At 41.7% G+C, this 17,645-nt stretch overlaps 1 protein-coding gene across 2 annotated transcripts in view; it reads right to left on the minus strand.

Moving 5' to 3' along the window:
- Positions 1–13,929: 13,929 nt before the first annotated feature.
- The window catches only part of Fam13a (family with sequence similarity 13 member A), a 92,986-nt gene continuing 89,270 nt past the window's right edge, over positions 13,930–17,645 (minus strand). For both annotated transcript variants that reach the window (XM_028895265.2, XM_028895264.2), the window contains one exon: positions 13,930–16,103. In XM_028895265.2, coding sequence (XP_028751098.1) covers positions 15,977–16,103 — 127 coding nt within the window. In that variant the 3' untranslated portion in view covers positions 13,930–15,976. The remainder of the gene's footprint in view (positions 16,104–17,645) is intronic.

Consider the following 17,645-nt stretch of genomic DNA (forward strand, 5'->3'; position numbering starts at 1 on the left):
CAGTTTTGTATTGTATTTGTGGGAATTGAATGATGCCTGCCGAAAGCGGGTGGAGCCAAGTGCTCTCCAAGCTAGGAAAGCCATGGGGCGAATGGGAACAGAGAAAGGTTGTTAATGGTCAAATAACATTTCCCAGAGAGGGAGAGGAGTTGGCAAATGCTCAGACATGGGAGAATACTTAGGGATGAGCCTGGGAGAGTTTGAGTGGTACATCAGAGGGAAGAGAATAATGGCAAAAAGAACTGAGAGGGAAGGAGGACCTCAGGGCCTAGAGTTGGGAGTGAGCTTTTGTGAGTGGCTCCCTAAGATGTGTCCAAGGATCTGGAACTGGAGTGATGTGACATGAACTTGGAAAATGTGAGATGCGGATGTTGTGATTTAGAGGAGTTAGAATGTGAGTCAGCAGCTCACAACACTGAGGAAGTAACAGTGGAGACAGGAGAAGACATTTGAATAGCAGAGAGTGGGAGGAAGGGACACAGAAGTGAGTCAGACTTGGTCATCTCATTCAAATGAGTAGTATTAGCCCACGTACACAATCTGGGTGTGGAGCCCATCTGGAAAGTATTTTCAATCAATTTAATATAAGTATGATGCATTTTTGACAGAGTTAAATAGATGGTTTAGAAGTAATAATTGGTGAGATGACTCAGTGGGTAAAGGCACTTGCCAGCAAGCCTGGCAGCCTGATTCAGTCTCAGGACCCACCTGGTGGAAGGAAAGAACCAACTCCCGAAAGTTGTCCTTTGACTTCTGCTTGTGTGACATGGCATGTGCATGCCTACACACACACACACACACACACACACACACACACACACACACACACACACCAATATATATAATAAAAAATAAAATACAAGTAGTAAGGAGAACAGTAGCTTTTTAATGCTTAGATCCATTCAATAAACATTTAGTAACGTACATAAGTGCTAAGTGTAAGGGAAATATTTTCCTTGTGTATTAAATTTAGAACACAAATAGTCAAGCTGTTTCAATTTTTTATTGCAAAATTTATTTCTTCAGTGTTTTTCGTGTTTTTAGTTTTTCCAGTTTTAGATCATTCCACTCGTGCAAGTAACATCTTTTTCCTAATAAACATTTATGTCACAAACTCTAGTACTTTTGGACTTCAGCATTCAGATTTTCACATTTCCAAAACTGATAAAAGTGGATTGACATTTTTATCCATGTAAACAATAACTCTACAAGCTCACAGATGGAACTGCTTAAAAACATGCTTTCTAATTAATTGCTCATGGGTTAAGTAACTAAAGAAGATATTTGAGAAAAAAATGTTTTTTGAAACCTTTTGGAGATTAACTTTTATTTGAATCATTTGACCTTTATAAAGAAAACAAATGACAAAACCTGTGCCCAGGGAATGTGCATAGCACATAATAGTTCTCCAGTTGATGTCACCCTCTTGGAGCACCTCACAAGGTAAGGAAAGCAATCTTAAGTTCTCAAACTGACTCTTCAGAGACCTCCCAGGGCACAGCCCAACTAACGTGTGCTTGAAATATTTCATCTTCAAGTAGTGTTTGTTTTGCTTTTCAAATATGGGTATTAAGTCTTTGAGAATTTCATACAATGCATTTTGATCATAGTTTTCCCCCATCTACCCTTCTTCCCTACCCTCTTAGCTTTCCATTTCCTTTGTTTTAAAGCCGGGGAGTGCGGTTTGTGTTGCTCAGATACTCTAGGGTGCACCTGCCCTGGGGAATGATCATCAACTTAAAGACCACAACTCTTCCTGTCAAAGCAACTGTCAAATGTCCACGGCTCCTCAGCGAAGGGTGGGGATTTTGCCCACCCCCCTACTCTATTCTGATTGTACCTAGCTTGAGTTGGGACACAGGTCTTGTACATGCTGTTACAATCCCAGTTAGTTTGTGTGTACGCTTGTCCCATTATATCTGGAAAACACAGTGTACTTGTTGCCGTCTAACACACCTGACTCTTACAGTCTGTCCTCCAGAATGACCCCTGGGCCTTGAGAGGAGGGGTAGAATATAGACATGTCGTTTAGGGCTGAAGAGTGAGAAATCTTTTCTTTTCTGCACAATGACGAGTTGTGGATCGCTAAGTAAATTAAACTGCCATCCGCTGCAAGAGGAAGGTTCTCTGATGAGGGTTGAGGGATGCACTAATCAATGGGCATAGCACTGAGTCATAAGGAGTTGTTCTAATACTATCAGAATAATAGTAGTAGGTTCTACCCTAGGCCCTGTAACCTAACCAGCCACAGGTTCTTGGCTCCATCAACAGTGCTATGCATGGGTTCTGTCTCATGGAGTGAATCTTATATCCAATCAGAAGTTAGTTACTCCCACAACATTCATGGCATTGTTGGCCAGTAGGCAAATCTGGTAGAACAATCATTATGATAGCTTGCAGGGTTCATAGCTGGATAGGAATGATGATTATTTTTTTTTCCAGTAGTTTGCATAGCACCTTTCAGCACTATGAAAGCTAGCCAGTAGGGATGAAACTTCAGGTCAGCACAGCTTGATCTGTCCATGTTCTATGACTCAAATCATGATTTAGCAATAGGGTCTTATTAACAAGTTCTGGAGGGTAGCCGAGAGATTTGGCAATAGTCTGTTATATTTGGGGGGAATCAAAGTGATTCCATTGGCTAATAACTCAAAAAGAGGTAGCCCATTCATGGCTACATTCACAGAGACTGTGTTTTCTTCAGTGTTAGTTTTGGTGCCTGGGCTTTTTATTTGTGGTATCTGATTGAGTATTGTCCCCTGTTCTAAGGTAACTCCATTTCATATCTCTCCCCATGGCCTCTTACTAGTTTTCTAACCTCTAGGTGTATTCCAAATGAACTACACATAGTTAAAGATTTAGGGCCAACATCCACATAGGAGAGGAAATGTCATGTTTGGTTTTCTAGGTCCAGGCTACCTCACTCAGGAGGATTCCCTGGGGCTCCATCTATTTACCTGCAAATTTCACTTATCTTAAAAGCTGACTAACACTCCATTGTATAAATTATACCACAGTTTCATTATCCATTCATCACTTGATGGACATCTACGCTGTTTCCATATTGTGCCTATTGTGAATAAGCATCAATTAATATGAACGAGCAAGTATTTTATAATAAGATGTACAGTCCTTAGGGTATATGCCCAAAAGTAGTATAGCTGGACTGTGGTAGATCAATATTCTCTCCCTCCCTCCCTCCCTCTTTTGGAAACTCCACACTGATTTCCATAGGAGCTGTACCAGTTTACACTCCTACTAGCCATGAATTAGTGTCTCCTTTTCCCCACATCCACACCAGAATTTGTGTTTGTTTGTTTAACTTAGCAATTTTGGCTAGGGCAAGATGAAATCTCGAAGTAGTTTAAATTTGCATTTCTCTGATGGCTAAGGGTATTAAATACTGGAAACTGTTTCTCAGCCATTTATATTTCAAAATTTGAGAGCCCTGTTTAGTGCCATGCCTTATTTTTCTATTCCGTTATTTTCTTGAGGTTTAGTTTTAGTTCTTTGTGTTTTCTGGACCCAGTCCTCTGTCTGTACTAGATATATAGCTAGTGAAGATTTTTCTCAGTCTGTACTTTTCATCCTCACTCGAATGTTCTTTGCTGTGCAGATGCTTGTAGTTTCATGAGGTCCTATCTGCCAGTTGTAGGTCTTATGCCTGTACTTCTCTGGTCCTGTTCAGAAAGTCCTTCCCTGTGCCAAAGAGTTCAAGTGTATTCCATTTCTCCTCTGTCAGATTTGGGGTATCAGGTCTTGTTGTGGAGGTCCTTGATCCATTTGGAGTTGAGTTTTGTGCAGGTTGGTAGGTAACATCGACTTTTGTTTTCTCACCTACAGCTATCTAGCTTGACCAGAACAGTTTGAAGAGACTGTGTTTTCTTCAGTGTTAGTTTTGGTGTCTTATGTCTGCACCTTCAATTCCCATCCATTGATAGATGTGTCTGGTCTTTTTATGCCAATACCATGCTGGTTTTATTATTGTACCTCCAAAATGTAACTTAAAACCAGAGATGATGATAACTCCAACAGTTCTTTTATTGTTTGGGACTGCTGTTCCTACTAATCCATCTGGTATCTTCTTCAATGGATTTTTATTATACAAGTCTTTCTGTTCCTTAGTTAGACTTATTCTAAGACATGTTTTGATGTTGTTGTTTGTGGTGTGAATACAGAAAGGCTACTGATTTTTGCGTGTTAATTTTGTATTCTGCTACTTTACAGTTTTAGGGTTTTTTTTGTTGGAGTTTTTGAGGTCTTTTTAAGTGTAGAATCATATTATCTACAAATAAAGATACTTGGACTTCTTCCTTTCCTGATTAAATCTCCTTCTGTTGTCTTATTACTCTAACTTGTACTGTGTTGAGCAGAAATGGAGAGAGTGAACACCCTTGTTTTGTTCCTGGTTTTAGAGGAAATGCCTATGAGTTTTTCTCCACTTAGCATGATGTTGGCTGTGAATTTGTATGTCTCCATATTATATTGAGGTCTGTTGCCTGTATCTCTAGTTTGTCTGGAACTTTTACTGTGAAAGGATGTTGTTATTTTGTCAAAAGCCTTTTCTACATCTAATGAGATGATCATGTTTTTTTCTGTCCAAGTATGTTTATGTGATGAGTTTAGTTACTGATTTACAGATGTCGAACCACCTGCATTTCTGGGGGCATAAAGCTGGCTTAATCATGGTAGAAAGTCTTTTTTTATTTGCTCTTGAATTCAGTTTGCAGATATTTTATTGAGAGTTTTTGTGTCTATGTTCACCTTAGATGATGGCCGTAATTTTCTTTCTTTTCCTTCCTCCCTTCCTCCCTCCTTCTCTCCCTTCTTTTCTTTTCTTTTTTTTTTTTTTTCTTTTTAGATCTTTGCCTGATTCTGGATCACATAAAGAATTTGGAAATGTTCTTTCCCTTTCTATTGTATGAAATAATTTTAGGTGTATTGTTGTTAGTTCTTCTCTGAAGGTCGAATAGAATTCAGTGCTTTGTCTATCTAGTCCTTGGATTTTTAAGTTGGATGATTTTTAATTATTGTTTTGAATTGGTGGTTATGGTTCTATTAAATTACTTTCTTCATCTTAGTTTGATTTTAATAGTCCATGTATATCTAAAGATTCATCCATTTCTTTTAGATTTTTTAGTTTAGTGGAATATTGGTTTTTAAAGTGTGTCCTTAAAATTCCCTGAGTTTCTTCAGTATCTGTTGTAGTATCTCTCTCTGTAGCTAGAGTTTTCCTACCTTGCCCACAGTCAGGACAAATCCTGTCACCCACTAGTCCCACAGCCGCTCAGACCCAACCAAGTAAACACAGAGACTTATATTGCTTACAAACTGTATGACCGTGGCAGGCTTCTTACTAACTGTTCTTATAGCTTAAATTAATCCATTTCCATAAATCTATATCTTGCCACGTGGCTCGTGGCTTACCGGCATCTTCACATGCTGCTTGTCATGGTGGTGGCTGGCAGTCTCTCCCTCCGCCTTCCTGTTCTCTCCTTTCTTCTCTCTGTTAGTCCCGCCTATACTTCCTGCCTAGCCACTGGCCAATCAGTGTTTTATTTATTGACCAACCAGAGCAATTTGACATACAGACCATCCCACAGCATTTTTCATCTCTGATTTTATTAATTTGGGCCAGCAAGAATTTGCCTGAAGTTTGGCAATCTTGTTAATCTTTTCAAAGAACCAGCTCTTAACTGATTATCTGCATTTCTTTTCTCGTTTTTTAGTAATTTATTATTTTAATTGTTTTTATTAATTTTGGCCCAGATTTTTATTATCTCTTGCCATCTTAAGTGTTGTTTGTTTTTGATTTTTCAAGTCCCTCAGGTGCATCATGAAGTTACTCCAAATGTTGTGATGTGAGATACTTGGTACTGTAGATACTCCTCTTAGGACTGCTTTCATTGTGTCCCATAGATACCAGCATGTTGTGTTTTCATTTTCATTCAGTTCTAGGGAATTTTGGATTTCCTTCTTCATTCCCTCTTGACCAGATTTCCATTCAGTAATGTGTTGTTTAGCTCCCATGAATTTGTGCATCCTGCCCTTCCTGTTGTTCATATTCAGTTTTAGTCCACTGTGGTCTGATCAAATGCAGGTTGCTATTCAAATTTTCCAGATTGGTTCTGACTTGCTTTGTTACCTAATATATGATCAGTTTTGCAGAAAGTTCCATGGTCTTCTGAGAAGAAAGTGCATTTTTAGTGTTTGGGTGGAATATTTTGTAAATGTCTGTGAGATCCATTTGAGGTATGATACCATTTAACTTCAGTTTCTAATTTAGTTTTTTTTTCCCCCAGATGACCTGTTTATTGGTGAGGCTGGGTATTAGAATCACCCTCTATCACTGTGCTGGGGTCAGTCTGTCAGTTAGGGTTACTATTGCTGTGATGAAACACCATGACCAGAAGCAACCTGAAGAGGAAGGGGTTTATTCTGCCCACAGTTTCCTATAACAGTTCAGCATCAAAAGCAGTGAGGGCAGGAACCTGGAGGCAGGAGCTGATGCAGAGACCATGGGGCAGGAGGGATGCTGCTTACTGGCTTTCTCTTTCTGGTTTGCTTGGTCAGCCTGCTTTCTTACAGAACCCAGGACCACCAGCCCAAGGATGGTAGCATCCACAATGGACTAGGATCTCCCATATTGATCACTTATTAAGAAAATGCCTTCCAGCCAGATCTTATGAAGGCATTTTTTCAATTAAGGCTCCATATCCTCTCTGATGACTCTAGTTTGTGTCAAGTAGACATAAAACTGGTCAGTATAGTACATATGTTACAAATTTTCCTTTAATGCCTATAAGTATTCTTCTGTATCTCTTTTGATTAGTTTTAATTTGAAGTCTATTCAGATATTAGAATAGTCTGTTTTTTCATCCTTTACCTTCAGGTGATAGCTCTCAGATCATTGGTCATGAGGTGTGTTTCTTGGAGACAGTGAAAAGATGGATCCTATTTTCTGATGCCATCTGTACATACGTCTCTTTATTGAGGAGTTGAGATAATTCATATTGAGTTATTATTGAACCATGTGTCTATTTCTGTTCTTTTGTTGCTTGTGATAGGGAAAGGGATGACAGAGCAGATCCTGTTAATCCCAACGGTGAGAAGGAGACCACTACCACAATTTGAGCCAAATTGGAAGCAAGCTTGATTTTTTTTTTCAGTTGGGGTGCCAGTGACTGCCTCCTAAGTTGGATTGAAGAGAGCAGCCCCAAAACCATCTCTTGGGCCCATTTTAAGGAGTAAAATCACAGTAGTTTTACAGAAGGGAAACAATGGGGGCAATAAGGAAATACAAAAAAAAAAAAATCTTTAAAAGCCTTCATGTGGTCATCATGTTATTTGGGAGTGATCAGGGAAAGCCAGGGAGGGTAAGGGTATTCTCAAAAACAAATCAAGTTCATGGGTTGGGGAAGGTCAGGTCCCAGGAAACAGAGACCAACTCAACTCTCACTTTTATTTTAAAAGTAAACAGAAACTTTTAAAAAATACGGCATAATGGCTCCTGCCTTCCAAATGGAGTCAGTTAGAGAAGTGAAGATTCTCCCTTAACTTAAGCTCACCATTTTCAGTTGGAGGTGACACAGAACACACTATTGTGCCTTTCTAGTCCAGGTTCTTGGAAAAGAGAAATTACTAAACCCTGCAAGAGAGGTGTCCTGGACAGGACATACAGGCCTTGGTTTCTGGCTGTGAAGTTCCTGCTTTGGGGCTGCCAGTGGGATTCGGGCAGACCCTTTGTCCCTCCTGGCCAAGTGTGGTTGCCGGTAGAACCGATCCGGCCTCCCCTTGAGCAGGAAGCGGCCAGCCCCTGCAGCCGAAGTTGTGCTGGAAGAAGTACCAATGTGTGTCGTAGAGGCCTTGCCTCTCCGCGGACTGGTCCATGCGGGCTTTCTGACCTGCGCTTTCTCTCCTTCCAGAGTAAGGGAATGTGTACTGTTTGGTTATTATAGCACCAATAAAGTTAACTCAGATGCCAGCTGCTTTTCTTTTCTTTTCCTTTTTTTTTTTTAATTTTTTCTACCAGGGTGACTGGGTGCTTGGCAGAGTGCACAATCACATGCTCTTCAGATCTTTTGAAAGCTGATTTTCCTCAGCCTAATCCCATGGGAGTTAGGCACAATTTATGATAATTATGGATTCAGTTCCCACCGGTGTTGAACTTCCTGACTAACTGAACTAAGAATTAAAATATACCCCTCAGATGGAGCCAGACACTAATAACCAGGCTGGTATTTTTGCGGTCCCCTTTTCTTTCAGATTAGGAGGGAAAGATAGCAAAAGCATGTTGTAAATAAGGCCATTCCCTCTTGGGTCCTCAGAGGCCTGTGTTCTCCAGGGTTAAAAGCCAACAGTAAGGGCCAAGTAGGTTCTGGCTCTGTGTCCTGCAGGGCTGGCTGGACACAGTCAACACTTCTTGTTAAAAATAGATCTCTTGACCTTTTGTCCCTCAACATTCAAAATCGAAGGACTCTCAAGTTCAAGTCACTGTCAGAGGAGAGACCTGGGCCTTCTAAATTTCCGAGGTAACGATAGCGGTGGGAAGGGACAAACATTGTGGAATAATTGGAATCTGAAATCTGCCCTGGTGCTGCTGGCCTCGGCCAGGCATGGTCTTCAGCTGGTTCTTCCTTCGTGTGATAAGAGTGGAGGACCGACCCCAAGAGGGGAAACCCTACTCAGTCAGGGCTGCAGGCTATGGAATTTAGCAGCTTGGCAAAAGTACAGCAACTCCCCTTCCCTAGGGTACAGTTAATTTTTAGTTTAAAAATACACCCTAAGATAAACTTCAGGACATCTAAGTCATCCAGAAATCAATTCAAAGGCTGTTCTTTGCCTTCACTCCACGGGACTCAGGCCTTTGTTTCCACACTGATCTCAGTGGCCGTCTCAGTTCATTCTTCTGATGCGTCTGAACAGATCAGGACCTCCCAAAAAAGTTTTAGGGAGAAGTACACTTAGAGGGTTTTCCCTGCCCTGTGAAGGAATTTAGCAAGCATTAATCCTTCTGAGAAAGCAGTCAGGGTGTTTAAGAATAGTGATAGTCACGATTTGGTTTTTTCCCAACAGAATAGGTTAACTGTTTCCATAAAATCTTGCTCATCTTCACATCCTGGAGTTGACCTCTGACCTATACACACATATACATGTACACAATTACCCACATGTGCATATGTACACACATGTACACACATGTACAACCACACACAACACACATGCACACACACATGTATGACACGCACGCACACACATTTACAATGCTCACACCCCCTCATACACATGGGCATACACATATGAACATATACTTGGACATACATTTCTGCACACAGATCTTACTTATTAGCACTGACCCATACTGAAAGTGTTGGTGTCATATTCTGTTTCTGATGTGTATAAATTTGGATTGAGACAGTGGGTGGGATGGAGAATGATCTTGGGAAGTACGATGCCTGTTCTGAAAGACTTCAGAATGTGTTTCTGTACTATAAAGGCATTATTTCAATGCTGATCCAGCATTGAGCCTATTAACAACCTATAAAGCAAGTACTGCACTCATTTGCACTTTTTCATATCTAGAAACACAGAGCCTCTGGGAGGATAAATGCTCTGCCTAGATCACACAATGGGGCCTTCAAGTGCCTCCATGGTTCTGGCTCTGGGTGTTGACCAGTGGGCCCACCCTGTCTTGTTACATAGGAGCTGGGATTAGTTGTAGAACTGCTCGTGTCTACAGATAGATCCCCATCATGCATCCTGCACCCTCCTTAAGGTTGGACAAGCAACGTGGCAGCAAGCAGAAAAGCGTTACCATCCGGCCCTTCCTGAGACTCTGAATCCTGAGGCCCTTTCTCAGCTGCAGCACTCATCCCAAAGTCCTTACTGAGGTGGCACCCCAGTAGCCCAGCCGCATGTGTGTCCAGGTGTGAGAAGCATTCTCTTACCTGCTGCCTCTGTCCCATCCCTCACCATGCCTAGTAATAGACAGTCATCATCCATGCAGTTAAAGGGAAATGTCAGTGTCTCAAAATGTCTTACCAAGTCATACTCAGAGCTGCAGGCCCAGGATGGCCTAAAGATTGATGTATGTCTTTGAAAGGCTTTTGAAAAATTAAATTCAAAGGTGTAAAAGAGCCTGAATTTCAGAATTCATAGCAACGTCTGATTTAAACATGCATAGGCTCCACTGGGAGTCTGAGTGGTCCAAGGGATTTGTTTCTCACCATGTTTTATGCCTTGCTGCCCTCATGATAAGCCTTGTTGCTGGAGAAGAAAGTGAGAACCAAGCTGTCAGCACCTCTAGGTCTTGCCAAATCCCTCCCCCACCCCCATCCACATGCCAGGATGCTGAAATGCACTTGGGAATTTTGGCTTGGCTTAGTGGGTATAAGATTCTACTGAGTAAGTCCAGCCTTGGCAAGCTGACCTAGTTTAGAGAATACATTGGTAAATTTTGTCTTACAAGATGCTGAATCCATTCCAGAGAGGCAATCATGAAGCCACTTCCCCAGTGTGCCCTCCTACCACATGGAGGTCTCAAAGCAACATTCTGTTCAGGCTGCCAGCTCTACAAACTACTACAGGAGGAGAAGCAAAAGAACCACACATCTGGGGCAGAAGACAGCGTGAGGATCTGAATTTGGATGGCCATCTCCCACAGAAACAGCTGGGAAAGGTCATGCATCCATCCCTATAACCGCAGCATTGAGAGGAGGAGAGGAGCAGATCCCAAAAGGTTCCTGGCCAGTTGAGCTTGCAGTTTGTCTAGAGCAGTGGTTCTCAACTTTCCTAATGCTGTGACCCTTTAACACAGCTCCTTATGTTGTGGTGACCCCCAATCATAAAATTATTTTTTTTTTTTTGCTACTTCATAACTGGCCAGTTGAGCTTGCAGTTTGTCTAGAGCAGTGGTTCTCAACCTTCCTAATACTGTGACCCTTTAACACAGTTCCTTATGTTGTGGTGACCCCCAATCATAAAATTATTTTTTTTTGCTACTTCATAACTGACCTCTGCCGTGTAAACACAGCATCCTTCATCATCACTTTTACATGTGTGTGCCACATCTAACACACGCATGCACACACAAAGCAACATCAAAATACTGAAGGAAACAGGATCACTAAATGCCACCTGCCACTTCTTCCAAGTTTATTACTTTGGACTCATTGTCGGGAAAACTTAAGTACTCCAGGTGGGCTTCAGTTTGGGAAGGATGGAACGAAATATCATCTCTGTGCCCTGAAGTCACTCATATTTCAGCAGTGGGACAAGGTTCTTCCAACCTAAATGATTTTCAGTCACTTGGAGTGTATACAGACATGAGCTGTTTAAAGGTCACATGCATGTCTTCTACCACCGGAGTACTGTGTCGCCTCAGCCACAGGGGCATGGAGTCTTGTGCCTCCACTGGAGGCTAGCCTTCAGGGAGCAGGTGCTGGGTGGCACCTGGCCTGCCAGGTGACGGACTCTGAAGGCTGAGCGGCTTCCTTCACACAGCTGCAGTGTCTTTTCTGCAAACATTTACGGTCCGCGTTTACTTTCAGAATAGTAAATGCCTAAAATATGTTCCTCAGGCGGCCTCGTAGACTTGCAAATGCACTTAACCAAAGAGAGGGCTCCTTGGGGCCCTTGCTCCTGCACCCCGTCAGCTCTGTTAGGAATAATTTCAAGGCAGCTGGTAGAAAGCACAACCTGCCTTTCTAGTTTCTACACTGACTACCACACATGGGCACTGTTTGCTTCACCTTGCAATGCCCTCCTGCTCTGGAGACGGAACAAAAACCTAATCCTCAGGAGGCTTTGCAGGGGCTCAAGTGGGCCAGCACTGGATCCTACAAGAAGGGAAAGGTCATACCCCAGCTGCAGCTCAGTTACGTGATGCTGACAAAACTTCAGAGCTTCTACAGTTAAAAATAGTTTATTTTTTTAATAAAAAATGCCAAGTCATAAAAATGTACACAATGGTTTGCATTCAGCTTCTATTTTTAAGGACATTGATAATTTAAATATTTTCTGCTTATATTTCATATAAATATTGCTGTGGGCCCATATTAGTAACATTTTACCCATTTCTGATTATTTTCATGCTTTCAAATGGAGAATTAGATCTGTCAACAAACTGATTCCTTGGGCCATGCACTTGACCATGGCTGGCCCCATTCTGGAAAAAAATGAAACTTTATAGAGGCATGAATCTTCAAAATAATATGAAATTGTAAATATGCATAAGCTTTCCCCCTTCACACATACATCTATGTGCATCTGCAGTTCTGGCCTTGGCCTGTATCCATACATGTGCTATGATCATGGGGCAGTGGCCAGTGACATGGGCAGTGCCAGATATGTACATATTACTCTTGGTTAGCACATCCCTCGTTAAGTAGAATTTCTAGCCACACTAGTGTGCACAGTGTAAATATAACAATTTGAAAGCATGCTTTGTCTTTGAGAAAATGTTCTTTTTAGTACATTTTAGGGTCAATCGGACAAAGTTATGTCAATGAAGGAAATTAGAACACATTCTAGATTCTGCTAAACATACATGCACTTTAGGGAAAATGCGGCTCCCGCATTCAGGAGACTGTTTCGTCCCTCCCTACTGCTTGAACCAAGTGGACAGAGAAGTTATCACATGGGCTCTGATCTCAGCACAGAGTCCATCTTGCCACACTGGGCGAAGAAAATTCAGGATGCGATGTGAGTGTTGGGGAAAACATCCATGAAAGAAAGCAAAACAAAACTTAGACTGCAAGTAGCTTTTCACAGAGTGGTCTGTGATACACATACTGTCAGCAGCGGAGACATTCTGTCTTACTGGAGTTTAAATCTCTTTTGAAAATCAAGTTTAAATCTGAGACATTCCTTTTAAATTTGTGATGGCTGCTGCAGCCTGTTTTCTCTACTGAAAACTAGGAAGGCCGAGACGGACTACTCTAAAGGGCATTGTAACCATTTTTTATTCTTTCACTCTGAGTCTTACCTCACAAAAAAATTCCAAGCTCAACTCAGCTCAGTTTAGTCAGCACCCAAGGGCTCTAAGACTGATGGCCCCCGGGCATTTCCTGAAGTGTTTTAGAAACAGGCACAAACTGGCTAGAATGGTCCTGTTCTAGAAATGTCAGGTGAGGAGAGCAGATCCAGCCTGAGAGAGGCTTTTCCTGCTGCATAAGTGTTGCATCAGAAAGAGACAAAGTGAACATTGCTCTCTGCTCCCAGCAGTCATGCTTGATAGCAGCTCTATAGTGAATAATAATCTTTTGACTAGAAGCAAGGTTGAACTTTAGAAGCCCCCATCAAGGGGGAAAAATTTAAAAGCCCCCGTCAAGGGGGAGAAACCTAGCATTCACAGTGAAGTCTAGTAATAAAAAAAACGTAGCTTTTTAATTTGAAATCCAACATGATCTTTAGGAGCAGGCCTTTATTGGAAACATTATACCACCATGTCTTAAAAAGTAAAAGTCTAAACTAAATGATGAAAAGATGAAATGCTGTAATGGCAGCATAATTAATAATATAAAAGCCTATTTCAATGTTTATTCTAGACTATACACAATAAAAGCAAGCATTTATAAACATTACATGATTTTGCCACCCCGTTAATCCTCATGATCACATAGTCAAGCTTATTCTTACATAACCCTTGATGTTTTTTCTTGTTATGTACTAAGATACATGCTTGTTCTCAAGAGAGCAAAAAGAATCCCTAGCCTACAGCATTCTGTTTGTGTGAAGCCAATTAAGATGCTGCCTCTAGTGCTTGGAGACAGAGAGCCACAGAGACAGTTGCCATGGAAACCAATTTCCCCCACACTTCTAGCAGAGCCAGAAACCGCTGAGTAATATGCCTGCAGAGAAGACCTGGTATAAACACAGCTCCCACATTCGTTTGGACTCCATTTTATGAGGAAAACAGGTTAGAGATTATGAAGGAAACCATTCCATACATGATTTATTTTCCAATAACTTGATATTTTATTGATCACATAAAACTGAGTAGGAGTTCTGATAAGTCTTTTAGTTCATTTACCTTTGGTGAAAACAATGGATTTCAAAACATCTAGTAGCATTTCATTTATATGCAGTTTAGAAAAAACCTCTAGTGTATTTTTTTCAAAACAATACTCCTGAGCCCCCATGTGCTTTAAACGTTAACTGGTACTAATTTGAGTTATTCCACAGTTTACTTAGGAGAATAAGTAGTTAAAAATTGCAGACTAGATATGGATTTCTTTTTAAAAATACAATTTTTGGTCATGTGAATGATTGATGTTCAGGCTTCAAAAATAGAAAACAATCCTACATTGCATAATTTTATTTCTAATACAGCTTTTTGAAATCAGCAAATGTAAACAGCAGAGCAAAGAACATTGAACTACCTCTTCATGTATATTGAAATTTGTAGGATTATGTACCGTCTTTAAGTGTGTGGATAAAAACAGAGTGTTTCCAACACACAGCTCATGCTTCTATGTGATTATCTGTAAAAGCAAAACGGAAGGAATTCTCCACCCCCAGCCCCATTACTGAAAGAGCCCCCTGATGACTGAGCTACAGTGAGGAGAGAGGTCCTGAAAAATCATCTGACCGGAGAACCCCAAACTGGTGTTATCGTTGCCTCGGGTGTTACAATTTTCCCTTCTCCTCCTTAACACTGCACCCCGTAGAAGGCGACTCTCCAAACAGAAGGAGGTCTCCCTGCTGCCTGCCCAGCAAGGCTGTCACGCACCTCACCTCGTGCGTGCGTGCGTGCGGGTGCCTGCAAAGCCCAGGCTTCACTCTTCAGACAGACACAGTGGGTGAACAGAAACAACACAGCCCAGAGTGACAGCGAGCACACAGAAGAGATGAAGGATTGGGCGTCTTAAGTTCCCTGGTCCCTCCAAAATGTCTAATATAGACAGCTTTGTGACATAGACTTTGGGGGAAAAAAGAGCATCGGAATTGGCCACACACCATTTTGTTTATGTATCATCTTGGAAACTGGGATCTAGATCCTGCCTTGAGACTGAGCTGAGCTCTGGGGGCTACGTCTTCTTACCCATCCATTTAAGGATTTTAGTGCAGACTCACTTTCGTAGAAAAATTAAACTCTGGTAAGCTCAGGAGGCTGATACAGACTCCTCTCTCCCATGAGAGTCTAGACCTAGTCTAATAATTAAGCAAGACCCCTTTGTTTGGCTAGTGCAACAACAAAATTGAGCCCCAAACATGTTATCATCGTAGGAACACTGGCCTTGTTTTGTGTTCAACAATGTCTGAGACTGGAAAGTGCAGTCAGTGTCTTGAAGAGGTTTCAGGCTCTTCAGCTGTCACCTGATTTTAAAAATCGCATCTGCATAGCTACTTCGGTTGTCACTCTGTCCTCAGCATACACAAGTATGAGGCAGGGACTTAAAGTCTGTCGGCTGAGAGCGCATGAATGAAAGGACTGCCCTGCCACCTCTGGCAGATACAGCTTCCATCTACCTGAGAGCTAACGGGAAATGGATCGGTGGGAGAGAATAAGTACAGCTCGGGGGAAACGGCCAAGGCAGCAAATGGTACGCCAAAGCACGGGGGCCAGGGAGAGCACAGACCGCCACAAGAAGCAGGCTCTGCGAGGGAAGTCCTGAGCTTGTGTTTGTCACAGTTTTAGGATGGCCTTGTGTTTCTTAGTTGTCAGGGAAGAACAGCAAGTTATCTGTAGATGGGTGTGTCTGATGGTGAGTCTGATCACTGCTCATGTCACTTAGGTTCTTACTGCAGTGTGTGTTGACATGGGTAGGAGTCTCTCGACTCTCCCGTTATGAAATTCCTAAGTCAGGTCACACTGTTATCTTCCATGCAGGCAGTTTCGAAGGCAGGCAATGGAAGCAGGCGCTAATCTGATGGCTCAGAGGCAGGGGGTTGCCTGCTTCGCAGGGTACAGCTCCAAGGCTGCCTTCCAGAGCTAATCTTTCCTGGGAAAGCTGTCGCCCACACTGCCAGGCCTTCACATAGACTTGGAATCGGCGTCTCTTTTGCTGATAAGCACCTCCAGCAACCGTAGCTTCGCCTTTATGTGCTTGTATTCATTGTATTCCTCGGCCATCGGAGTACGGTCTTCCTTCTGAACGTTTCTAGAGGAAACAAAGGAAAGAGGAGCTGAGGATCACTTTCTACTGGTTTTAGAGGCTAGCATGCACCAGGAATTGCCATTTGGAAACTACATTATGCTATCAACCTGCAGAATCAGTGTTGGTAATTGGCTCTTGGTATCTAGATGGGCTGGATTTAGGTAAGTGAAAAGTGGTTTTTCTCTGGAGGTGCCATGCAACTTGAGGGTCTAGAAAGTTAATCTACGATCTAATAGAAGATCATAAACAACTAAGGAATGTAGGAATTTTCTACTGATTGTTAATAGTAGTAATAGTTAATAGTAGTCACAGTAATAGTTTGCTCAGAATAAACAGAATGTTTTACTTTTTGTTTTTGTTTTTCAAGACAGTGTTTCTCTGCATTACATCCCTAGCTGTCCTGGAGCTTGCTCTGTAGACCAGGTTATCCTCAAACTTAGGGATCTGCCTGCCTCTACCTCCTAAGTGCTGGGATCAAAGGCATGTACCACCACACCTGGCAAAGAAATATTTTATTCATTCTTGACTTTCTTAAGGCTTCTATTGCTGTGATAAAACACCATGACCAAAAACAACTTGAAGTGGAAAGGTTTTGTTTCAGCCCATCATGAAGGGAAGTCAGGTAGGAACTAAAGGCAGAAATCTAGAAGAAGGAACTGAAGAAGAGGCCATCCATGGAGGATTGCTGATTAGTGGTTTGCTTCTCATGGCTTACTCAGCCTGATTTCTTATAACACTCAGGATCATCAGCCCAGGGGCAGCATGCCCATATTGGGCCAGGCCCTCCCACACCAATAATTAATTAATTAAGGAAATGTACTACAGGCTTGCTTACATGCCTTGTGGGGGTATTTCTCAACTGAGATTCTCTTTTCTCAAATGACTCTAGCTTTTATCAAGATGACATAATACTAAACCACACAATTCTTAATATTTTCTCATTTTATATATTTTATTTAACGAGCCATTAAATTTCTTTTTAAGATTTATTTATTTTTATTTCATATGCATGAGTGTTTTTGCCTGCGTATGTACATATACACAAATGCACTGCTGACATACACAGTACTCACAGAGGCTTGGAGAGGAAGCTGCATCCCCTACAACTGGAATTATGGATAATTAGCTGCCAGGTGGGTACTGGGAACCAGATCTGAGTTCTCTGCAAGGCAGCAAGTGCTCTTAACTGCTCACCCAATTAAATCTCCAATCAGCAATCAGGTCACACACAATTTGTAGATATTTCAAGAACAATTAATATTCCTACTTTGAGACTTGCTTTTAGAATTCAGCAACTGGTGAATTGTCATGCGAAAGTGCTATGTCTTTGTAGTTTACTGGGTAATTTTATATGCAAACTATACGCACTAATACTGGCTTAAAGCTTACTCTGAAGTCCAACATGGTACTTTATATCCACGATCTAACACAACTCTCGGGAAAACTTGACCAGAAGGAGCTACTGTGTACATTCTTGTATGGTGTAGTCAGGACAGGCAGTGACACTCCTGGAAGAGAGACTGCTCTACCATAGCAGTCTCTATG

The sequence above is a fragment of the Peromyscus leucopus genome, chromosome 3 (assembly GCF_004664715.2).
Source record: "Peromyscus leucopus breed LL Stock chromosome 3, UCI_PerLeu_2.1, whole genome shotgun sequence".
NCBI lineage: Eukaryota > Metazoa > Chordata > Mammalia > Rodentia > Cricetidae > Peromyscus > Peromyscus leucopus.